The sequence below is a fragment of the Lycium barbarum genome, chromosome 1 (assembly GCF_019175385.1).
Source record: "Lycium barbarum isolate Lr01 chromosome 1, ASM1917538v2, whole genome shotgun sequence".
NCBI classification, from domain to species: Eukaryota; Viridiplantae; Streptophyta; class Magnoliopsida; order Solanales; family Solanaceae; genus Lycium; species Lycium barbarum.
This window is the reverse complement of record NC_083337.1, coordinates 162354416-162379736: the sequence shown is the minus strand read 5'-3', so window position 1 is coordinate 162379736 and position 25321 is coordinate 162354416. Positions and strand designations below refer to the sequence as shown.

General features: G+C 35.0%; 4 protein-coding genes across 5 annotated transcripts; 2 read left to right on the top strand and 2 right to left on the bottom strand.

The window, feature by feature from the left end:
* Nucleotides 1-2091: 2091 nt before the first annotated feature.
* On the top strand, nucleotides 2092-11267 carry LOC132603252 (uncharacterized). 2 transcript variants are annotated; one of them, XM_060316232.1, is made up of 8 exons: nucleotides 2092-2188; nucleotides 5279-5453; nucleotides 5536-5598; nucleotides 6939-7005; nucleotides 7137-7237; nucleotides 8229-8273; nucleotides 10064-10531; nucleotides 10774-11267. In XM_060316232.1, exons 2-8 carry the CDS (start codon nucleotides 5319-5321, stop codon nucleotides 10942-10944), a joined length of 1050 nt encoding a protein of 349 aa, XP_060172215.1. In that variant the 5' UTR covers nucleotides 2092-2188; nucleotides 5279-5318; the 3' UTR covers nucleotides 10945-11267. The 2 variants fall into 2 exon arrangements, with proteins under 2 accessions (XP_060172215.1, XP_060172213.1); XM_060316230.1 differs by lacking the exon at nucleotides 2092-2188 and adding an exon at nucleotides 2258-2459.
* Nucleotides 11268-12230: 963 nt separating this feature from the next.
* Nucleotides 12231-14091, bottom strand: LOC132603262 (small ribosomal subunit protein uS13z/uS13y/uS13x-like). Its single transcript, XM_060316244.1, has 4 exons — nucleotides 13932-14091; nucleotides 13709-13869; nucleotides 12659-12847; nucleotides 12231-12529 (listed from the first exon to the last, which is right to left on the bottom strand). Exons 1-4 carry the CDS (start codon nucleotides 13932-13934, stop codon nucleotides 12424-12426), a joined length of 459 nt encoding a protein of 152 aa, XP_060172227.1. The 5' UTR covers nucleotides 13935-14091; the 3' UTR covers nucleotides 12231-12423.
* Nucleotides 14092-14641: 550 nt separating this feature from the next.
* LOC132603268 (succinate dehydrogenase subunit 7A, mitochondrial-like) lies at nucleotides 14642-18835 on the bottom strand. Its single transcript, XM_060316247.1, has 4 exons — nucleotides 18677-18835; nucleotides 18510-18578; nucleotides 16909-17011; nucleotides 14642-15002 (listed from the first exon to the last, which is right to left on the bottom strand). The coding sequence occupies exons 1-4, from the start codon at nucleotides 18728-18730 to the stop codon at nucleotides 14929-14931; spliced, it is 300 nt and encodes a 99-aa protein (XP_060172230.1). The 5' UTR covers nucleotides 18731-18835; the 3' UTR covers nucleotides 14642-14928.
* Nucleotides 18836-19991: 1156 nt separating this feature from the next.
* On the top strand, nucleotides 19992-25058 carry LOC132626051 (calcium-dependent protein kinase 24). Its single transcript, XM_060340777.1, has 9 exons — nucleotides 19992-20359; nucleotides 21196-21538; nucleotides 21765-21888; nucleotides 22178-22321; nucleotides 22484-22636; nucleotides 22856-22971; nucleotides 23062-23229; nucleotides 23304-23537; nucleotides 24802-25058. Exons 1-9 carry the CDS (start codon nucleotides 20178-20180, stop codon nucleotides 24946-24948), a joined length of 1611 nt encoding a protein of 536 aa, XP_060196760.1. The 5' UTR covers nucleotides 19992-20177; the 3' UTR covers nucleotides 24949-25058.
* Nucleotides 25059-25321: the final 263 nt, after the last annotated feature.

Below are 25321 nucleotides of genomic sequence, written 5' to 3'. Positions count from 1 at the left end.
TGGTCTCATGCAAGACTGTTGCAGTCCTTCAATGAAACAATCTTCAACAGTCCTCCATGATACCATCATGGTATAAAAATATACTGAGATGGTATCATGCAGGACTGCTGTAGTCCTCCAAACACTCTTCAATAGTCCTCCGTGATACCATCACGGTATAAAAATATACTGAGATGATATATATTATACACTATATATTGACACGGTATCTAGAGGAATGGTCCATTTTTTCAAGAAAAATACAATTCTATCCTCTACGATACATACATGGTATATATCATATACTGACAGGGTATCATGGATGAGTGTCCCACATGATATATCATATATTCACAAGATATCACAGAGGACTAATTTATTTCTTAAAAAAATAGCTCAGCCATCTATGATGCCACATGTTATATATCATATACTGGCATTGTATCACAGAGACTAGTTCATTTCTTAAAAATTTAAAAATATTTCTCAATCCTCTATGATACCCGCATGGTATATATTGTATACTGATAGGGTATCACAAGTCCTTAAAAAAACTGATTAGTGCTTTATGATACCCACATGGTATATATCATATGCTGATAGCATTTCATAATAAACTGATTCAATCCTTAAAAAGAAAACCTCTGATCCTTTATACTCACATGATATATATTATATATTGATCGAGTTTCATAAAAGGACAAATTCATCCCTTCAAGAGAAGAAAAAAGTTATATAACAAATTGAGTTTAAGCTTAATTTTTATATCAATTAAGTATATGTTAATTTTTACAAAAAAAAACAAAAAACAAAAAATAAAGTCAAAATTAAATACAAGTTTTATTTTATTTTCAAAAGAAAAAAATTCATAAGAATATATTTTTATTAATAAATAAATTAATAACTTTAGCATTTATCTTAATTACTTCTTGTTGTGGTCTAATTATTTAATTTTTTCTAAATTTTTATATTAAAAGAAAACAAAAACAAAACTAGAAAAAGAGAAAATAAGAAAAGAAGACAAAACTAAAAAAGACAAAAAAGGAAAAGAAAACGAAGGCTAAAAAGGAAAAGTAAACAGTGACGCCAAACAAATTGTTTGCTTGGGTCAAAAAGAAGGTGGGGCCACTCGGGTAATATGTTTGTATCTCATGGGTAACTTCAACAATTACTTGGTATGGGGGCACATACGGGTAATTATTTTAATTTTAAGGGGCAATTTTGTGGTTTCCCCAATTGTTTGCTTCGGTCAAAAAAAGGGTGGGTGCACTCGGGTAATAAATTTGTGTTTCATGTGTAACTTCAATAATTACTTGGTATGGGGGCACGCACGGCTAATTATTTTAATTTTAAGGGACAATTTCTGTGATTTCTCCGCAAATTAATTCTGATCAAATTTTAAAAGGTTCGACTAGAGGATTAGAAAATGCAAGGCGAATAACTTCAAAAATTTGACACGAGGGCAAGATTTAAATAGGAGAAATATAACAGTAACAGAACATTAAGAATGAAGAACATAACGAGCAATCGAAAATGGTCTTCACTCTTCACCACAAGAGAAGGAGCTAAAGCCAATATTGATGCAACAAAAAAGTTTAGACGACAATATTTAAAAAAGTCTACTACTTCACGATTCATAATATTTGAGATATATTGGACACGTGTAAATGTCCAAATTTATTTTGTAGGCTCAAGTGTGAAACTTGGGAAATAATTTTTTAGCAAAACGACACTATAGTTGAGTTTTACATTATAGATGTTGATATTATAATGTTTTTACACTTTCTAATTATTTAAAGATAATTATAAAGTAATTCTTCTTGTTACGTAAGTACATTGAAAGAAAGTGTCAAGATAAATTTTGCACTGTCCAATCACTTATAAATTTAATTAAGATACGAAGCATAAATTTTCTTTAAATTAGAAGCATAGATAAATATAATCTTTAAAAATGATAAGTGACATGTTATAGCTGATTAAATTAGAGGTAAACATATTTGCTCTGTCAATATATAATTAAATTAAATCTTTTGATTAAAATATACTATAAAAATTAGTGGCACACGTGGTATAAACGGTGCCTCGTTGTCCACGAAGAGACGCCACTTGTTTCCTTTTCACACATATATGCTACCAAAAAACATCATTTTGTCAAATTAGAACCGACCAGGTCACATCCGTAATAGTGATATCAACAAAGGTTAAATTGGTAATAATATTTATTTTCACTGACTCTTCAGTCTGGAAAATCGAAGCTTCTTTTTTCTTTTACTATTTTTTTTTCTCCTATTTTGACTTGAGAAATTGGTATATTCCCTGTTATTTCCTTGTTTTTTTTTTCTTCATTTAGGTAATATTTTAACAGTGCTGTGATCTTTGATATCACCATAAAAAAGGGTCTTTGCCTAAGCAGTCAAATTCAGATTTTTTTTTTTCTTCCTTCAGATCATTGTTGAATCAGTTGGTCTTTCTTTACTTTGGTATGTTTCTTTAACTAGCATTACTTTTTTGTTACTTGATTTTGATTTGGATTTGGATTTTTGGTCTTGTGTTTCTTGCTTCTCTGGATTTAATTTGCTGGAAATGGAATGAAATTTAGGAATTTATTTGATGATTATAGTTTCCCATAATTTGGTCTTAAACGGTAAATTATATTAATAGTAGTGTTGGAATGAAATGTGTCCATTTGTCGGTTCTTTGATACACACTATGTATTTGATGCTTTATAATTTGCTGATTTCATTTGGATTTTCATAGAAATTCAGTGTCATTGGAGATTAATATTATTGTTTTGTAATCTTGCATTGTGTTGTGAAGTTACAACAAGAACAACATCATACCCAGTGTAATCCCACAAAGTGGGGTCTGAGGAGGGTAGGATGTACGCAGACCTTACCTCTAACTTTTGTGGGCGTGTGTTGTGAAGTTATTAGAAAAAAAAAAGACTTGATTTTTTTTGGTTTTGACTTTGAACTTGTTATGTTCTTCTAATTGTTGCTTGTTTTTACCTGTTAGTGTTGGAAAATTAAGGGTCTATTTGTAGAGATTGTGTCTTATCTAGCATTGTGCAATTAGAAAGGAAGAAAAAAGGATAATATTACCTTACCTTTTCAAAAAAATGAAAGAGAATAAAAGGATCAACACCTCTTTTGATTTGACTTTGAACTTGTCGTGTTCTTCCCGTTGTTGCTTATTATTTTAGATTTAACCAATTTGATGAATTACTCCTAAAGGTTGACATCAAACTAGTGCTAGTTCACCTCAAACTAGTGCTAGTTGACGAGAGTTACTTTGGAAACAAAAAAGTAAAGTCAAATTTACATCTAATTGTTGGAAAATTAAGGATCTGATGATAATAGTTTCCCCTAAATTGGCTTTAAACGATAAGTTTAGGAGTAGTATAATTTCGTGATTTCATTTGGGTTTTCACATAGAAATTCAGTGTCATTGGAGGTGAATAGTATAATTGTGTAATCTTGCATTGTGCAAGTATTAGGAAGAAAAAAGAAAGACTCACACTTTTTTTTGGTTTTGACTTTGAACTTGTTATGTTCTTCCAGTTGTTGCTTGTTTTTACCTCTTAGTGTTTGAAAATTAAGGATCAGTATTTATAAATTGTGTGTTATCTTGCATTGTGCAATTAGAAAGGAAGAAAAAAGAATAATATCACCTTACCTTTTCAAAAAAAGAAAGAGAAGAAAGGATCCAAGCCTTTTTCTTTTTGGATTTGATTTTGGACTTGTTATGTTCTTCCAGTTGTTGCTTGTTTTTACATCTAGTAGTTGGAAACTTAAGGATTTGTTTGTCGGAAATTTTGTCGTTGCCCTTTCTCCTTTACACCTCAGTTGTTGTTTTTCACTTTTTATTACAATGAATTCAGAATTGATATTTCTGATAGAAAACAATATGGCTCATTTGGATACAAATAATTTGTGTCCATACATCAGTACGCACAAATTTTTCTTTGCATATATAATTAAAATGAATTGCAACTATCATTGTTAATCTCTAAGCATTTCCTCAATAAATTTAAACTTATTTGTAATCCTTTGATTTAAGTATAATTTGAAATCCATACTATTGCATTCATATGAAACTATACGTGGATCTCAATTCCTACGGTCAAGTTTATAAACACGAATACCATTTTTGCTAGTTAAAAGTTTTAAATAGAAAAGTTTTAAATCATGCGTTGTTGTGCGGAAGGTTTATTGGAAACAACCTCTCTATCCCACAAAGGTAGGGGTAAGTTTTGCCCAGTGGCGTACACAGGATATTTCGTAAGCGTTGTCGATATTTAAAGAGGTGAATAAATGAATAACGATAATGACATCAGAATTTAGATAACCATAATTAAAGTGCTATGCAACAACTCTCCTGGACGAGTTTTCATTTTTGAAACATTTCTATAATAGACTCATTAAGAATATTACTAAATACATCTTAGTTACTACTTTTTAGATGAAGAGTAGGATTACAATGTGTTTTGCAGAAGCTTAACTGTTTAGTTGTTGCTTTGCTTGGTTCTAGTCCTTTTTAGTATTTAGGGAAGGAGTCAAAGGATCAAAACCTGGGCTTCAGTAGTTTTTCGGAATAAAGCTCTAAAATTTAAAAAGTTTTTGTGGCAGTGGATTTGAACCACCAACCTCACTGCAAAAACGAGGCCCTTTACCATCGCACCAACGCTATACTTTGTGACAAGGGGTGTCATTCTACCTATATGTCGCAAATATTTCAGTTTGCAGATGATTTATATATATAAGTGAAAATATTTTTTGGCCAAGAGATGACACTGCTTGGCTCAACATGCCTACGCCCCTGGGTCTGGGTACATCCTACCCTCCCCAGACCCCACTTGTGGGATTACACTGGGTATGTTGTTGTAAATGTTTTAAATCATCAACAGACCAAGGTTTCTTTTACCTTGATTTTATAATATTGTCTAGTATCCTTAGACATTTACCAATTTCAAAAAAAATATTGTCTAGTACCCTTAGCAGAGACAAAAACTCATTTGCTTTTCGTCTTTCACATTAAGACTGTGTTATTTCTTTTTAAGGTAAGTACTACTGTCTAAAAAATTCCCTGAAAAAATACAAACATCCCTATGGTTGTACAGAGTCCCATAGAAGATTTATGATACAATGTACTAGTTTCACTCCACACCGTGTCATCCATGCATGGATTCAGGAGGAATTCTACCATAGGCCAGTAAATCCAAATTGAATGCTCTTTAGTTAGAAAAAAAAAAAGATTCTAAATTTAGAACTTTTATTTATTTTGATCGTGCCATTTACAGGTTCTCTCTTCAGCAAGCTTGATATACCTAAGTATAGGATATGGTGCGTACACGAGCACTTCTTGCTCAATGCTTGCCTGGTTTCATATCTCAAGACCGAGGGTGTCACGTGTCAGTCATATCCGACAAAGATGTTCATCTTCCCACACCCGCTGTAGAGATAGTTCCATCAAAGGTATACCTTTTTTAGCTGGTTTCAAAAAGTTCCCTTTGTTTTTCAGTTTTCTTGAGTCTCACATGTGTATTAATTTGTGCAGGCTGCTCATCCCTACAAATATGCTGGCGAGACTGTAGATTTGCAAGGAATCGATTTCTTCAAGGTACAAATAATTCACTTATTTTGCTATTGATACAAATTGTTTCAAGTGAAATAGCTGGTCCTAAGTCTTTGGAATGCGTGGCTACTCATAACTCTTTCCTTATTTGAATTCCGGGAGCTCTACTTAGTCTTCGAGGACGTGGCTGACATGGTGACATGGCAGGAAATAAGCTAGGACCGATATTTCTAGTTCTGAAAATTGTTATCTTCCTTTGAGAAGTCATTGGTACCTGTTTTCTGAAAGTTTTTTTTTTTTGCCCAAATTTTGGTAATTGTTATATGCAAAATTTTGGTATAAAAAGTTTTTTTTTTTTTTTGATAAGTTAAATAATTTTATTAACAATTGGTGGGAACCCCATATACAAGCCATATACTAGAAGAAGAGAACCTACACCAAAATATGGTTCTCAACAAAAGAGGTCCAATTCTCTATACAAATTGGGACCTCGTAAGTACACCAAAAAGAAACTAGGGATAGGACACTACTCTGCATCTTTACAAAATCAAGTTCCACCCCTTCAAAAGCCCTTCTATTCCTCTCTTTCCAAATGACCCACATGATTGCTAAGGGGGCAACACACCATGCTCTCGGGCTTTTCTTCCCCCTTCTATGAGTCCAACTTTGCAAGGCCTCCTTCACCGTACCCGGCATAACCCATTGTATCCTAAAAAAATTGAGGACCACCCTCCATAACCGGCTTGCCATCTTACAATGCAACAAAAGATGATCTACACTTTGGCCCGCACTTTTACATATGAAACATCAACTGACATAGGTGATTCTCTTCTTTCTCAGATATAAAGAAGCAAACCATCCTTGGTGCTCTAGGTATTCTAAATGGAGTCGGGGAGAAAGTCCCTTCCTCCCTCATTAGCAACCTCTTATAAAAAGAGCTAACAGTGAATAAGCTGGCACCATTCTCCCGCCACCTCCAGACATCCGATAAGTTGTTTGGCGTGTTTAGCCCATACAAAAGCTCTATCAAATTGTGAAACTCTCCATTTCCCAATCATGAAGGTTCCTTTTGAATCGTAAATCCTAGTGAATAACCCCCTCGTGAGCCCTATAAATTTGTTGGACTGTCATCTCTCTCTGGCATGAGTCCAAGAATCCCAAATGTAGTCAATTTGACCCTCATCTCACAAAATGGGCCATCTCTCTTTGAAATTGAGAGAGTATAGTTTTACAGTCGGATTTGTGCTTTCACTTGAAAATCATGCATGTGCTATTGAACTATCCTGAGCTTAAATGGATATGCGTAAATTCTCTTTTATCCAAGTGTCCAGCTGCTAAAAGATTTTAATAATTAACTTGAATGTGCTTGTTTCTATATTATGCAGGGTAGAGTCAGTGTTGCTGATATAATTGGGTTTACTGGTTCAGAAACAGTATCCTCAAAGTCAGATGGTAGGTACACTTTGCTGGTTTCTGCTTAGGCCAAATGTAATAAATAATTCTTAACAGGTTTTGGTGTCAGATATTGTAAAAGGGCATTGAATAATCAGTTTTAACTCCAAAGTCGATCTGTTGCACTACAGGACATCTTAAATCTTGGGACAGCTCAATTGATCTTGTTAATGTTCTCAAGCATGAGATTCGGGATGGACAGCTGAGTTTAAGAGGCAAAAGGGTGCTTGAGGTACTTCATTTGAAATCACTCGGTGTGATTTACATGCATTTAGCCATTTTTTAACCTCATCTTCACTATTGTTAGATAACAATGAATTACATGCATATTTTGAAGAATCTACATCAATCTACACACAAATTTCTATAATGATCTGTTCAAACACCTGGTAGCTTTTTTGCTAAGCAGAGAAGTATGTGACAAATATAATACCTGTTTAGTAGCACAATTTTGGACTTGGTATCAACAGATCCTAAGAAACACGTGTTAGAGGGTAGAAACAAATTATCTTTATGATTCCTTTTGGACACCGCCAACTTAACTGCAGCGCAAAACTTGTGTCGAAATGGACACTGCAAATATGGATCTTTTGGAACTTGGCATAAGCGTTTTAAATTAGCTTAGAGGACCTTGATGATGGCCTAGGCTGACAGCAAGCAGGATATCATAAAGCTTGGTTCAGGAGCATCCTTTTTGTGCCAATGGACCTTAGCCTAAGTATTTTTGGAAAAATAACTATTTGCATCTAAGATAATAAGGCCCTTAAGATGCATCATCAGTTGGTACCTTTTGAATTGTAGCTTATTTCATCAAAAGATTTATGCACGTGGTATACTGCACATAGCCACCCACAATGTGTCTTGCCATGCATAAGGTTCTTGAAACTTTTCCATTAATAACTTGTGATTGTTGTTGGTTAGTGGTGGTAATGCTGGCACTGAATAGGGTCTTAGCCGGTTAGCCCGCATATATTTTGGTACTGTTATTAGTGTTGCTTGAAATCTTTATCTTTGATCTTGTGATACATTTCTTGGTGATTTGATGCTTAAATGACATGTTTGTGCCTTTAGCATTTGCTTAAATTGCAGCTTTGCTTGTCATTCAGTCTATCATCATCTCTCATAGCTATAGGAGTTGAAGTAGCCTTACCAAATTGTATTCGCAATATTCTGCTCTTTGTGGAAGTTAATTCTGTTTTCTTTCATGGACTTTTTCCTTTCAGCTTGGTTGCAGTTATGGGCTTCCTGGAATTTTTGCTTGTTTGAAGGTAACGGCTTTAATGTAGTCTTTCCAGAAATCTATGACAAATTTAATTTTGAATTTTAAGTTTGAATTTCATTGGTGTAAAGTCTGTAGTATTTCTAAAACTGAATCTAGGCACACAACGAGTGTCCACTGCTGGAGATAAATCAGTTAATTCTGAGAAGTCGTGTCTTGATTTTATGTTTGTCACTAATCATCACCGAACTATGCTCATCACTTCGAACCAAGTTTCTTCAGAACTCAATAGAAGTCATTTAATCCCAAGTTTGTCAGTATCACGAGATCTTTCTTCTTATTCCTTTCTTCGGCGAAATTGGCTATACATTCAAAAACTAGCATATTGTAAGTCTCAATCTCAAGCTAGTTGGAGTCGGCTATAAGATTTTTCACTATCCACTATACTCCATTTGTGCCCTCGTTTCATTCTAATATTCAAGAATTTTGGTTCTCTTGACACCACAAATTCCATGTTTCTAATCAGATACAAATCTTTAACAAGATTAAAAGACTCATAGCAATTAATGGACCTAATTTAAGCTAACCAAATGGCTAGCTCCATATGTATTTTTTCCCGATTGTATTCTATCTAGGACTTTAAGAGACTTTAGGTCTTTTGAGACTACTTTCTTATTTGTGATTTTAGGTCTGTTTCGTTCCCTTTTAACGCCTTTCAATCATCATGGTTGCACTTACACACCTATATGCCAGTGCATTTGAAGGTCTTGTAGGACTAGACCAATTCAAGTGATCTTCTCACATTTTATTCTCTACATGTGCTACTTGCACCTTCTGCAGAATGTGTTTTTTTCTATTCTTGAATAATTAGTTACGACTGCACATCCATCTTAACATTTACACTCTCCATCTCATAGATCTAATGGACCTTAGAGAAAAGTTATCCCACATAATATTATTGACCTAACTACCATCTTATAGAACTTATCTTTCACTTTGGTAGGTATTCTTCTACAACGCAACACCCGATAGTATTTTTCCATTTCAGCTGTCCAATTTTGTGGGACTACAACCATTAATAGAACTTACCTTTCAACAACCATTTTATAGAACTTACCTTACGTGTTACATTTTGTCTACTGTATGATTCCTGGAGCATCGAGCCTTGATAATCTAAACTTATGCATTTTTAACTTTTTATCATGACCACACAAATTTGCAAACCCAACTTGTAGATAGCTAAAGCTGTCATCTATGGTTTTCAAGGAAGAATTTTAAGAAGCTCAAAATTTCAGTTTTTCTCAGAAATATATCCTGGCCAAAATAGATTTACCCCAGTTAAATGGAGCACCTTTTTGGATCTTGCCAGACTCTATATTTAGTGACAAGTTCTCCCCAAGCAATGAACACTAGATTGCACAGTTTTGAAAGGGTGTCTTGTGAACATGAAGAACCTACTCGACCTGCAATGGAAACAACTGGTTTTGTGCAAGGACCAGGACATAGAAATCTTAAAAACCTCTTAGGTTCCTGTTTTTTAATCAATAAATTAGTTTCAAGATCCTGAAATGGTGCAGGTCGACAGTTTGCATTCTTTGAGAATATATTGCAACTGTCATCACTTAGGGGGACTTAAATAATGAAGGAGGTAGCCATTCAGTCGAAAATTCAACTCATGTCACAACTCGCAAGTGTGTGAATCAAATGACGGAGTTGCAAATTTATAGGAGTATGAACATGGTAGCTGAAGTCCAATTGTAGCGAACTTTGATGGGTATAGCTCCATAGGACCGTTTCTTTCAAGTTACTCCAATAAATTGATGTAACAAACTCTTGCAGGGAGCTTCAACAGTTCATTTTCAAGACCTCAGTGCAGAAACTATAAGATGCACGACAATCCCTAATGTTTTAGCAAACCTTGAGCAGGCCCGTGATAGGCAGACCCGCCAACCTGAGAGTCCTTTGACTCCTTCAAGACAGATTCTTGCTCCAGTGGTTCACTTCTATGCTGGGGAGTGGGAGGAACTCCACACAGTCTTATCTGTGGTGAGGAATGATATATCTGAGGTACCAACAGGAATGAGCCGTAGTTTGTCAGAGGAGGATTTCATGGATGGTTGTAGTAGCCAAGAGGGGAGCATACTGGGGCTCGAGTCTTCCTTTAGGAGATCTAGGAAGCTCTCCGGAAGCAGAGCATGGGAGAGGGCTAATGATGCAGACAATGCCGAAGGTTATGATGTAATTTTAATGACTGAACTTCCCTACTCGGTGCCCTCCCTCAAGAAACTATATGGGCTTATAAAAAAGGTATACTTTTAACTCTTTAACCATGCTGATGAGTTTCCGTTTGCACTCCGTATTTTAGCCTTTATGGGTGTGTTCGTACCGAACACATCCCTATATTTGATTTTACCCATCATCTATGTTTCTTGTTATTTATGAGAAAGTATTGGGTACTGCAATTTTCATTTTGCAAGTGCTGCTTCCTGTATTTTGTTCATTTAACTGGATAGAGCTGTGACCAGTTTTCACCTTCTGTAACCTATCAGTGTCTGAGGCCTCCCTATGGAGTAATATATCTGGCTGCGAAAAGGAATTATGTGAGCTTTAACAGTGCAGCACGCCATTTGAGAAGTGTGGTCGACGAGGAAGGTGTTTATGGTGCCCATTTAGTGAAAGAGCTAACAGATCGAGAGATTTGGAAATTCTTTTTCAAATAAAGGACAGTCAACTTCACTACCAATGCATTTCTTCAGCAGCCTAAATTTTATTCGTCTAACATTGTTCTTTCTACGCTTTTATATTTATGTTACAAGCTTCATGTTAAATTACTTGAGCATCATGATAGTCAAGTATTAAGATGAATGCATCTCCTGCTGGTCTACTTATGTAGTTATTTTTGCTTGTGGACCTTTCTTTTCTTCCGTATTTGAAGGTGTAAATTAAATGTACATTATCTTGGTTTATACATGATGTAATGATCCTGCATTTTGGCTAGATTGAAATGTCATATTAATCAATAATTCCTTTGATTGGTTTGAAAGCAGCTCTTGCAATGCCTGTGTCATGGTCAAGTCTGTACGTTCAGCCTCCTGTGAGTTCTCTTGCAGTTAAGATAATGAGCCAATAACTAGTTTCCCAGAATGACAAAATTGGATTAGTTTGGGACTAGTTAGTTCTTTGAGAAAAATAATATCCAGTGTTTTGTTGGCGAGCAAGAAACTGATAACCTGACAAAATAATTAGTGGTTTTTAATCATGCATCCTCAAATACATCAAAATAACTTGCAGGAAAGGCTAAAAAAGAGTAAGATAATTTTACTTTTAAAATGATAAACAAAATGAAGACTTTGTTTAATGAATGATCAAACATATTGCAGAATATCTACACACACAACATAATTTCACGTAGTAAGAATTGCTAGTTATGAATAGTATAATAAATAGGGGTCCGATGTTTTAGTTCATTTACAGTTCGACCCATCATGTGCAATTCATTCTGACCCGCTTTTCTATAAGTTTCAACCCACCATTTGCAATTCATTTTGATCCCTTTTTCTATTACAGAAACACCAGTAGTTTGCAACTTTTTTAACTTTTTAAGGGAAATGATCTCCAACATTTTGACCAACCAAACATGAAAATATAGAAAACATTTACCCCTGCTCAAAAAAAACATTTCCCAAAAGAAGAAAAATTTCCCCTATCAAACACTTTGGGCCCTCCAACTTGAATCACTCAAGAATTGGCATGGTTTGCGTCCTCCAACTTTGACATTGTTCTTTTAATTCATATATTATGTTGTCATTTCTTTATCACATTTCTCCTATACTTTCTTCATGCAGGAATCACACGCCGCATAATTTAAAGTACTACATGAGTAGAAAATTTCACACTACATTCCTTGTCAAAAAAAAAAATTCCCACTCCAATGCACACATTCGATCACAAAGTAACCAAGCGGATAGAAGAAAAAAATCCATGTCAAACAATAACAATCAAAAGGTGTAGCAAATTGAACTTCATTCGTCACCAAAAAGGTCAAGTGCAGATAATACATTCTTCCAAAGCAATGCTACTCCACTCAAAATCCAATACATTCAACAAAACCATAAAACAAAGTTCCTTTCAAACCATCTCTTGTTGCATATCAAAATGAAATAGCATAAAGCATGCAAAATTGGCTCAGGGGAAGGCAATTATCGCTTCTTGGAGACACCAACAGTCTTTCCTCGGCGACCAGTGGTCTTTGTATGCTGACCACGCACACGAAGACCCCAATAGTGACGTAAACCCCGGTGGTTCCTGCCATGAGATAGTGACAGATAAAGGGCAAGCACATACAAGAGGTTTTCTGATAACTCGTATTGAAGTTGTTGATTGAGAATTTCAAATATATATGCTACGTTAACAGCAAAAGTAGAGAAGACCAACCTGATCTTCTTCAGACGTTCCAGATCATCCCTAAGCTTCATGTCCAGAGCATTAGATGTAACTTGTGAAAACTTGCCATCTTTGTAATCCTTTTGCCTATTCAAAAACCAATCAGGGATTTTGAATTGACGAGGATTTGCCACAATGACCATCAAGCTGTCGATTTCAGCAGCAGAAAGTTCACCAGCCCTAGAGAGAAGAGTAGAAGATGAAATTTAGATAATTTTGCAACAACAGCAACATACCCAGTGAAATCCCACAATGTGGGGTCTGGGGCTGTTAGATAATTATGAAATTTAGATAATTTTGCAATAACTAAAATATCAAAGCAGGAAAGTTTTGTGCGCACAAAAGACTAAAACAGTTGGTGCGAAACTTTTACTTGGCAAAAGGGTTCAAGGACACTTAGAATTGGTAACTACTGAATTAAACTTGTTGGTAAAGAAACTTGAGTGCAGAGCATAAATACTGGATTGCTTAAGCCAGTACTAGTGTAATCAGGTCTGCACATTACTTGAGAGGACTTTCTATAAATGTGAAAATCACTAATTTCTACCACTCTACTAAAAACATCTTTTCTCTCTAACAATCACCAGCATAGGCAAACTAATAGTCCAACTATTTTAGACAAGGTTATTCGCTTTTGATAGTCACAAGTCAGTGAATCCCATCCCCAAACAGGGAAAGGGCCGCTTTCTCTCTACCAGCAGTGGATATTCTGGTCCACTGATGGTACTAAATACATAATAGAAAGCCAATCAGCTACCTTTTCCTCATTCATCAATCTCAATCTCTAATCAATAAACAATGATGAGATCAAAACTAGAGCTTCATTACATAATCAAATGGTTAGTATAACTTCAATCTGAGTTACATAATCAGTTTGGGGCAAAAAAAAAAAAAGTATTTAACATTTTGCTGATGTCCAATATCCCATAAACATTTCAAAAAGGTTAAAAGCTTAATAATGATGAGATCAAAATTAGAGGTTGATTACGGAATCAAGTATAAGTTGAAGCTAAGTTAGATAAGAAAACAAGGAGTAACCACCTTTTGGTCATGTCGATATCAGCTTTCTTGCAGGCAATGTTAGCAAAACGGCGACCGATACCTTTGATTGATGTCATTGCAAACATGATCTTCTGTTTCCCATCCACATTCGTGTTTTGCACACGAAGTATGTGCTGAAAATCTTCATTTGCAACCAGCGACTGCACCCAAACACAAAATCAGAAACAATCCTTTCTATAAAAACATGTTTATATAACCTCACCATCGTTAGGGTTTCAAAATCCTGCTCAGTTGTGCGGCTGCTGCTGATTCCCAAAACCCTAACGTTGGTAGAATACTTTCAGCTTATATATAAGCGGAAAAGGACAATATTGTAATTATAATCTAGTGAAACTATATTTGGTAAGGGCATAGCTTTGGAATAATAACTATTGACTCTCTCAAGTTTAAGGAATTAAACGTTTGGTCAGTAATTAACTGGATCTCAATAAAAGATTTGTTTTATAACGATAGAGTAATTTTCCTTTTAAAAAATGAGGAAATATTAAAACCTCAAAATCACAAGAATAATAACGAGTGAACAAAAGTAACTGCATAGCAACAATTGACAATATCTTTTTGATACCATATGTGAACAAATTACAGCGCTATTAGTCCAATCATTTCCTGAATTTCAAGGGTGGGAATTTTTCTTTTTCTGGTTGAAGTTATTTCATTATCCTTTTTTCCCCTGATTAAATGCCTATTAATCTTTAACGCTGTTAATTTACTTTTCTTACGCATCTCCTCAGAAATGTTTAATTTTTCGTCTGCTATTTATATTGAGCTCAAGAGTATATCTATTCTTACTATATTTTGTGACGAACACTACAAGTAGCAGAACAGGAGTAATACATGAGGCCTCCAGTTGCCATAGTACATCCAAAAATATTACTTCCAAGATCTGAAGGTCCATCTTTTGTGACACACGCATCAAGTGAAAGCATCATAATTGAAGGTGAGAAATCTCACCAGGCATCACATACATTCTAGAGCATTCAAACATTAAGTTAAATTAAAGCCAAAAATTGCATGCAATGTTCTTGGCGTTGAATGCAGCCTCAGCTGTTTGGAGCCATCTTATTTTCATACCACCAACCCAAACAAAAGTTAAAACACTTCATGTACTTAGTATCAAGATATCAACCTTCATTATCCCATTCTCTCCATGTTTCGAAGAATAACAGCAATGAAGATATGCAAAAACAGAATGATCTGCATTATGCGCTTCCTTCAGCCTGTTTCCTTTCTTCTTCCCGCATAACAGCTCTCACATATATCTCATAGCAACATCCTGTAAATATAAAGGAAGATCATAATGGCAGTTTCAGAAGTATTAGCAATCAACAGAAAATGGTGAAACTTATAAAAGATACATATCAATTGTTGCAAACTGCAGGCGAAATAAGCCAGCCGGGAATAAGGATTACAACACATCCATCAGATGTGGGAATTACCTTGCTCCAAAAAATACTACTAGTATTCAATAGAAAAGTAAGTACAAAAGCTTTTTTCAGGATTCTGAAGTCGGTAAATAACAGACCAATAAACAGTAAAAAGATGCTGCAACGAACATAATTAATAGGCTCTGAATAACATGAGTTGGATACAAATGGTGCAGAAGCTTCATATATTCTTTCAATAGCTTCATATATGAATGAGAAGCCAATACTTATGAAGACTGAAAACTGATCATTGCAAATTATATTAAGAGCAGCATAGATCATGTAGCCCAATGAGCAGCAGAGGGAGGCTGATATCAGATGTTGCATAGAACATATAGCCTCTGAACAAGACCTGGATGCAACTCAATATAGCAGAAGGCTTTAAAAGTTTCCTCTTTTTTCTTTTTTCTTTTTTTGAGGGTGGGGGGATAATAGGTAATAGCAGAAGGCTTTGAAGAGAATCTAGTTATAAAGCATTTTCAAAGGCTTTGAAGTATATGACTGAGAAACCAATGACATGGATCTGATTATTGTCGAAAACTAAAAACTAAAGCAGAGTAGTAAGGATGTTAGTGACAGGGCGTTACTACACTCAGACCAACTTGTTTTGAGACTCTGACATCAATAAAAAAAAAAAGTCACAAGTCAACAATAAGCAAAAATCATAGTGTTAACCTGACTCCTGTGATCATTCTTATTTCCATTTCCATAAGTTGGACAAAAGAGGAGCATAACAAACCTTACTTCATCAGAAATGTACAGGGAGATTTCACAATCTTATTGAAAAGAATCATAATCAACTGACATGATAAATACATTATGCCCTTCAGAACATTAACACATTCCTTTCGAAGTTTCCCTCCTTCCCCCTCTCCACCCCAGGTAAGATAAATAAACACTAGAATGCGAAGCACTATAATTATACATTCCAACCAACATATGCCCAAAAAAAGAAGAGAAAAAGAAGCAGTAGCTGCTCGCTGGTGACAGAAAGCTGCACTGCTTTTGAAATCCTACAGCAGTTATTCCATGGGACTGATATGGAATATGTTTTTTACTACCTTCTTCTTCTAAAACTTACATTGACTATTTCTTTATCCTTTTTTTTACGTCTTGTTTCAGTGCCTTGAAATGTGCCCCAAGCCCCCAAGGCACTGGCTAGTCAAAATTTAAATTGGAGACGACATGATTGTCTTCCTAATTTTTTTTCTTTTGATAATTTAGAGTCAGACAATTTTACAACGCTTCCATGTTCATGTCCAGCACTTCTCTTGTTTATGTCCCTTTCAAGCACAAGATTCATGTATAGGCTACATTCTGGGAAGGGCAAGGAGTAGACAGCAATCTTTCTACAATTATCTTACAAAGAAGGGAGTCCAGCATATAGTGCAGTAGGAGCATCCTTAATAAATGAAATAACTCTTAGGACTCGTTTGGTTTGAGGATTAGATGTAATAATCATGGTATAAAATTTGGGTTCCATATTACCAAAATTCGTCACAGATGACAGATTACTGCATGTGTAATAGTTCTGACATTAGTACAGATAATATGCCCCCAACCCCAAAACAAAAGGAATTATGAGCCAATGTTGGCCTGCATGTCTCAATTTGAAGAATGTGCTGAGGCAAGGGGGTGGCATGAAGAAAGTAACAACTTCACCAACTCTGCAGTACATACCCTTACTCCCTTACAACTATATTCATAGAAAAATAAACAAAGTGAATCCAATTTATGGTGAAGAGATTGGCAAACCTGCTACTACAACAATAGTTAGAACATCTCCCACCCTTTTGAGGGTTCGCACACTCTGTTTATGTGATTTAAAGCGTTTCAAGGAGGGATCCGCTGCCAAGAGCTGCCAAAAATAAGAATTGACACGGATAAGCATATGGGAAAAACCAGAATAGATCAAAAATGAAAAAGCTACTGATAGAAACAATTAAGCAAGTTCAAATGAAGGAGATCCTACATGTGGAACTAATAGCTTACAGCATTTTGCCAAGGGACAATTAATGATTTTGCAATTGAGAGCAAGCCACTCCAATGTCAACTCAACTAAAGAATAAATCATGCACACTGAAATTTTAAAGCTCATGCTCATTCTAACTTTCGCACACACACATATAAGTTTTGATATGTATGCTCATTCAAGCACGCATATACTGGAGGCACTATCGGATTTGACAAACAATCCTGTCTCGAGCAACATGCACATGAGTCTATAAAATATAGATCGTCTCAAGAAAAGTTTATTTATGAGAAAAGCACCCCAAAAAGAATGTTGTACACCAAGCTATAGGAAATACATCTGATACTTCTTTAACATGCTGTAACATGGGAGACATTCTGTGTAATGTCACGTTGCACAACTTTTTTTTTTTTTGGCTGTTTAGCATACCACTACACTAAGAAAGAATCTGTAATTTTCACATTGCTACTGTTGCGACACTACCTGCGCACTCAATAAAATAGTCTTTTATCTTAAAATGATTCCCAATAATAAAGATTCATAAGCATTTCAACTTAGTAAACTACAACATCCAAATTAAAAGGAAAAAATTCATAAGTACACTTTTTAGTGCAGAAACTACACCAAACGATGATTATTGGCACAATGATAACTGGGATACAGTGTATCTATGCCCCCCTATTGACCTTGAGGGTACAACAGAGTATCAATCAATCAGCTATAGCTAGACTCCTAGTTACACAAAGAATAATTAAAAGACAGTTCCCAGTATCTCTTTATCAGTTCAAATTTTCTTCAGCTCTTCTATAAATATCTCCCAGATTCTTTTTTCAAAAAAACTCGAGCTAGCACCCAAGGTGTGGCCTAGTGGTCAATGAAGTGAGTTGAGAACCATAAGGTTTCAGGTTCAAATCCTAACAGAGACAAAAACACTAGGTGATTTCTTCCTATCTGTCCTAGCCTGTGGACAGAGTTAACACGTATTTGTTACTGGTGGGAGTTGACAGGTATCCAGTGGAATTAGTCGCGGTGAGCCCAAGCTGCCAGGACACCACGGTTAGATAGAAAAAAAAAAACTCGAGCCATCCCAAAGTTCTTTTTTTTTTTTTTTTTTGTAAAGTTATATGTGGTGGGAAACGTTGTCAATATAAGTGGTATATAAAAGATGGAGAAGAACCTACACAAAAGACGGTTCTCTTCAAAAAGCACTCAATCCCTAACCTCATCGCTCACCAAATGTTTACTAAAACCAGAGATTGCCGCTTATCTGAACCATCCTAAGTGAAACTTCAAATCTAAAATCAATGCGAAATTGGATCTTTAAATTAAAAAAAAAAAAAAAAAAAAGAGTTGTTTGGGGAAAGAGGAAAGTGGAAGTACTCACAGCCTTCTCGCGAGCCCCAGGTTCGATATGGATCCCACGTCGTGATAGCATCAAAGATTCATCAGTTTTCTACAGAGAGATTTCATTGGAACAAATCGTCGAACATTTGATATACGCATCAATAGATGTAAAAAGGAAAAATCATAGTATGAGGAGTAAAATGAAACCTGAGGATTGAGTCGAAGCTTAGATAATGCTGTTTTGTTGAGCAAAAACGCCATTTTCCTACGAATCGAACTGAAATGATGATTCGAGTCTCCCGAGAAAGCACAAATTGCTAGTCAATGTAATATTTGTGAGAAATGGGGGTTTTGGAGAAGAGGTGATTTACAGAGAACTCCCTGACTTTCAAAAGAGGGTCACTAAACCCCCTGATGTTTCAATTTGTACAGATAAATCCTGAAAGTAACTTTTAAAACTGGTGATGTGGGTGGTTTGCTTCCTTTATGAAATACTATGTTTAGACTAATTCAATCATAAATTGAGATTAGGATTGTTCAAGATCGTATAAAGAGAGGATAATATAAAATGACGGCCCAGCTTAACTGTGATATCACGGTAAAGAAATGAATATTGAACCTAACGCAATCCTAAAAATAATCAATATTGTGGAAACTCAATAGTGAATGAGAGAGAAAAAACAAAAAGGCAAATCCTCTCACAGGTCAAAATTTACCAAAAAAAACTTACTCACATTCTATAATTAAACCAACCTTATAAGTACCTGATAATGTTTTACACTTTCTCACATTCTCTATAAATAAACCAGCCTAATAAGTACCTAATATATGTCTTTATCGATCTATTGGTATTACTTAAATCAATTTACTATTGTACATTCTCAGATTAATTTTATTACTGACTGTGATAAAATGCTAAATCCACCTACAGTACCCCTTCTTTGTAATTTTAACCTCTTAATTACTTCGAGTTTTTTCTGTAACAATATAATTTCAAAGTCTTGTTAGTGATGGTGCAATGGGAAGAATTTGTCAGTTCGCATTTTGTAGCTTTTGAATTATATAAAACGACTCGACTGGCCCATTAAAATGGAAAAACAGTTGGTAATACTCCATGTCTCCACTGTCAATATCAAAGAGATCATGCACATAAAAGGTTCACCAATTGCAACAAAAGAGATGATGCACGTGTATAAAGTGCTCAGCTAGGTAGAGTCAAAGGGGAAAAAGTATAGAACCTTCGTTAATTTAGATCACATGCATTAAAAGTATTTTATTCTCTTAATACATCCTTAACTGAACACCTTCGTATAAAAATGAGACGAATGAACATATATTCTCTACATTATTGTGTTTTTCTCCCCCACCTTTTCCTCTGCATTTGTATGCCACAAGAGAAAATTGGTCAAAGGGACTGAGACAAAACCGGGGAAAACAACATATTTTTGACCAAAAAAAGTTAATAAAAAACAACATAATACATTAATTAGCTTAATACTTGATCAACTGCCTCCCATAAAAGTAGGGTTTCCTAATTCTCTCCCTCTTCCTTCCTCCTTCTCTTTCTCTCTCTTCTCTCTGATTGTTTTTTCCTTCGCTGCATTTCATGATCTTTTGTTCCCTTTGGGATGTTCAAGCTAATAACCTAAACTCCAACAAATAAAAAAACATACACACAAAAATATAATCTAATTGACATCCCAAAAAAATGGGAACCTGCATGTCTGTACAAAATGCAAGTTTCTTAAAGAGGACCAAAATGCGGCCTACTCCTATAGATCAAGAAACATGTTCCAAGAACAGCAGTCGGACATCCGTGCCTAAATCCCAGAAATTCTCAAGGCCAATAACTGTCGTGAAGGATCCATCAGGCGATGACATTTACAAGAGGTACGTTACTGTTTGATAGTTTGTAATATATATGAAGTCATTCGATTATCGTCTCCCACGTGGAAAGGCTGATGAGTTTGAACTTTTTATATATTAAAAGATATTTTCTCTAAAATTTGAATTTAAATACAAATATGAATTTAGGTTTGAAACGTTTATGAAATAAGATAGACTATTCTGGTTAGGCATCTTCCTCATGCATTTTTGTGAGAAGCAGCTAAGTTAATTTTCCCCTATACATTTGCTTTCTTTCCTTGAATATTTTCCTAAACTGTATAAGGATAATATCTCTTTAAAAAAGTTATTTTTAACCTTAAAGCTTTAAATATAAATACTAGTAATTTTTAAGTTTTAAATTTAATGGAACAACGCGAAATAAGACTACTATTCTAAATAGTCTTCTTTAATTTTAACTCTGTAAATTCATGCATTTTTAGAAAGAGTGACTAAGTTAATTTTCAGTTCACAATAGTTTACTTGGATTTTGAACTTATTCAAGTGGTGTCAATTGGCACTATTTCACTAAAAAATTATGGTGTGTATACAGACACACTATATGTTGAATCCTCTTTACTTTTTCTTGCGTTTATTACTTCTTTATATTTTGATTCTCCATAGTGAAAATTCTAACTCTGTCACTGTCATAAAGGAATTTGTTGCATTTTCCATAGCAGTATACAAACAATATCTCTTTAACAAAAATTATACTAGTGATTTATTCATTTGTACGTTTTTTCAAATGTTAAACTCCATTTATGAAAATCCGACATATGTCACTGCAGGCCTTATAGCCTTTTTTCTTACTTTTTGTTAATCTATTTCCTAATTATATATAGGTATGAGTTTGGGAAGGAGTTAGGAAGAGGGGAGTTTGGGATAACATACCAATGTGTAGACAAGTTAAGTGGAGAGAATGTGGCATGTAAGACAATAGCAAAGAGCAAGTTGAGGACAGAGATAGATGTGGAGGATGTGAGGAGGGAGGTGGTTATTATGAGACATTTGCCTAAACACCCTAATATTGTTAGCTACAAGGAAGTTTATGAAGATAAGGAAGCAGTTTACCTTGTGATGGAGCTTTGTGAAGGTGGTGAACTCTTTGATAGAATTGTTGCAAGAGGACATTATACTGAAAGAGCTGCTGCTCGTGTTACCAAGACCATTCTTGAAGTTGTCCAGGTAGTTAATTAATTAATTCCTTCTTTTATTCGTCGGGCAAAGTATGTTTATCGCTATTAAATCATCCAAATCTAGGTAAGCTTTTTTAAAATATGAAATTTATAGTCTTGAAAATAAGACAAGTTACCTGCTATAACAGGTAAAAAAAATTGATGGTATACCACACTTAATTACATACTCGGTTAATTTGCAAATGCTAAACAAAGTCATTTATGCTTGGTGATAGGTATGCCATAAGCATGGAGTAATTCATCGGGACCTCAAACCTGAGAACTTTTTGTATGCCAATGCAAGTGAAAATGCTCAACTAAAGGCCATTGATTTTGGCCTTTCCATTTTCTTTGAGCCTGGTAAGTATTTGGAATTTAAGACTAGGGTTCATATCCAATATTAAAGTGTTTGAACATTCTTTGTTTATTTATTTTGGACATTAAGTTGTATCACTGACAATGTAATGATCTTTTAAACTGCCTATGTATTTTAACCTGTTATAGCAAGCTAGTAATCCATTTATGAGGTTATCAACTAATGTGTTATGGCAGAAATTTTACCTGTAATTGTCTTATAAGTGACTTGGTTATGTAGTTTTTATGCCATCGATGCATTATACTTAAAACTTATTTATTTTTTCATGGTTAGGTCAGAGATTTGGTGAAATAGTAGGAAGTCCATATTACATGGCTCCAGAAGTTCTTCGACGAAATTATGGACCAGAAGTTGATGTGTGGAGTGCTGGCGTTATTCTTTACATTTTGTTATGTGGCGTTCCCCCTTTTTGGGCAGGTAACTTACAACTAATAGGTCCTTATTATTACATAAAAGCACTAAAGGTATATAAAAGTTCACCAATTAAACTTAATTAAATTAGTTGATTGACTTGTTACTATGCCTTGTGATGAATAGTCTAATTGTGTTTCCTTGATTTATGGGGTGTGATTAGCACAGAAACCGAAGAAGGAATTGCACACGCAATTGTGAAGGGAACAATAGATTTCAACAGAGATCCGTGGCCAAGAGTATCTGATGAAGCCAAGGACCTTGTTAAAGGAATGCTTGATGCTAATCCTTATAACAGGTTTACTGTTGAAGAAGTCCTTGGTAAGTACTTTTATTGTCGATAAATGTTCATACTATCAGCGTATTTTATTCTGGTGTAGCAGATAACCTACTTTGTCTTCAATTTTTTTAAAACTATTAGCTACTTTGTAGTAATTGTTCACACGTCGTCTTAGTTGTCTTATTATTTTTTATCCTGAAAGATTAGGACTTAATTGCAAATTCAAACTAATTGGTCAACTGCGTTGATGTTCAAATTAGAACATCACTGGATACAGAATGCTGATAAGGTGTCTAATGTTTGCTTGGGAGAAGGCGTCAGATCCAAGATTAAGCAATTCACTTTGATGAATAAATTCAAGAAGAAAGTTTTGAGAGTGAGTTCCTTATTTTCTTGTATAACATATATGCATGTGTAACGATGTGGAATTTTATTTCATAACAAAAGTGTAAGTACGTATTTACAGGTTGTAGCAGATAACTTACCACAAGATCAAGTTCACGGAATAAAACAAATGTTCTATATGATGGACACTGACAACAATGGGAACCTAAGCTTCCAAGAGCTCAAAGATGGTCTACATATGATGGGGCAAACTGTTGCTGAACCTGAAGTCCAATTGTTAATGGATGCTGTAAGCTTTAATTTCTCCTAATTCTACAAATATTCTTTTACCTTGTAATTAATTAAGGAATTTCGTTTTGTTAGGCTGATGTTGATGGAAATGGCATGTTGAATTGTGAGGAATTTGTGACAATGGCTGTACACTTACAGAGGCTAAGCAATGATGATCATCTCCGCCAAGCATTCCTCCATTTTGACAAGAATCGAAGTGGATATATTGAGTTTGAAGACTTGAAAGTCTCTTTGTTTGATGATCCTCTTGGCCCCAAAAATGATCAAGTTATCAATGACATCATATTTGATGCTGATCTGGATAAGGTAATCAATTAACCTTTATGTTTTAACATGTACGGCGTGTTTGGTACGGAGGAAAATGTTTTCTATGAAAATTTTGAAAAATAAGTGGTTTTCTTACTTATTTGGTGTTTAGTAAGTGAGCAAAAAAATATTATCTCAAGCGCATTTATGTAATCTAGGAAAAGTGAGTTGGGAAGTGAGGGTCAAGGTTGCTGAAGATGGAGTGGTCAAGGGGTGGGGGCTGAGAGCGTTGGGGTTGAGAGGAGACAATAAGCTAGAATTCCACGTATGGATCTTGTTTTCCCGACTCCCACTAGCCACTGGGAAAGCCATTCTCCTGATTGTTAAGAAGCTTCTTCTCCTAGATAAATATTATGACCAACCAAACATGAGAAAATTCGGGGTGGGGGTTGAGAGCGTTGGGGTTGAGAGGAGACAATAAGCTAGAATTCCACGTATGGATCTTGTTTTCCCGACTCCCACTAGCCACTAGGAAAGCCATTCTCCTGATTGTTAAGAAGCTTCTTCTCCTAAATAAATATTATGACCAACCAAACATGAGAAAATTTGAATCCATACCAAACACATCCGTAATTCTGCCTTATTTTTTAGATTACTAATTGCATTAATAATATGGAAAAGGCTCAAATATGCCATCGAACTATCGGAAATGACTCATTTATGCCACTCATCAATAGTTTGACTCATTTATGCCATCGAACTATCAGAAATGGCTCATTTATGCCACTCATCAATAGTTTGGCTCATTTATGCCATCGCCCGTTACCAAAATTACTCATCCGTGTCATTTTTCATTAACGCCGATTTTATAATACCAGATATGACACGTGACCTCTAATTAGAGGTCTACGTCATTTAATTAAACCAGCCCAATTTTAAATCCCAAATTAATAAAAAGTCCGACCCATACACCCTATCCACCCACAACCATAATCTAGTTGGAAGCCACGTGTCATATCTGGAATTGTAAAACCGGCGTTAATGAAAAATGGGATGGATAAGTCATTTTGATAACCGGTGATGGCATAAATGAGCCAAAGTATTGATGAGTGGCATAAATGAGTCATTTCCGATAGTTCGATGGCATAAATGGGCCAAACTATTGACGAGTGGCATAAATAAGTCATTTCCGATAGTTCAATGACATATTTGAGCCTTTGCCCTTAATAATATAAAAATTGTTATAATGCCAGTGTATATAGAAGTTAAATTCTATAACATTATGTTTATTTTGATTGCTTCATTTTGCTAATTAAATATACAGGATGGAAGGATAAGTTACCAAGATTTCAAGGTGATGATGTCAACAGGTACGGATTGGAAGATGGGTTCACGCCAATACTCAAAAGCAATGCTGAATGCACTTAGCATGAGACTTTTCAAAGATAAATCCATGCAATTGAAAAATTAACACTCTTCCAGTATTCTTGGAGCTTTTCTCATTTACACTTGCCAAGAAGATGAAAAAGATATGTAAAGAAAAACAAATGGCTAAGAAATATACAGGGTTTTGTTCCACTTCTTCATTTAGCAAGACTATATATACATACATCTTGTCTGCTTCACCTTTTCTGTTTTACAAGGCTAGTAGTTCTTAATATTAATGACAAAAGATTATTTTGGGAATGACATATCAATAATAAAATAATATTCTAGTACTTCATTGAGTAATTGAAAGATGGTGACCAGAAAACTTTTGTTTCGCCTCTAAGTTTCTGTTCGTACTTGAACACTATTATCGATCTCTAAAACTCAAAACTTTCGTAAAATCAATATCTGATTTG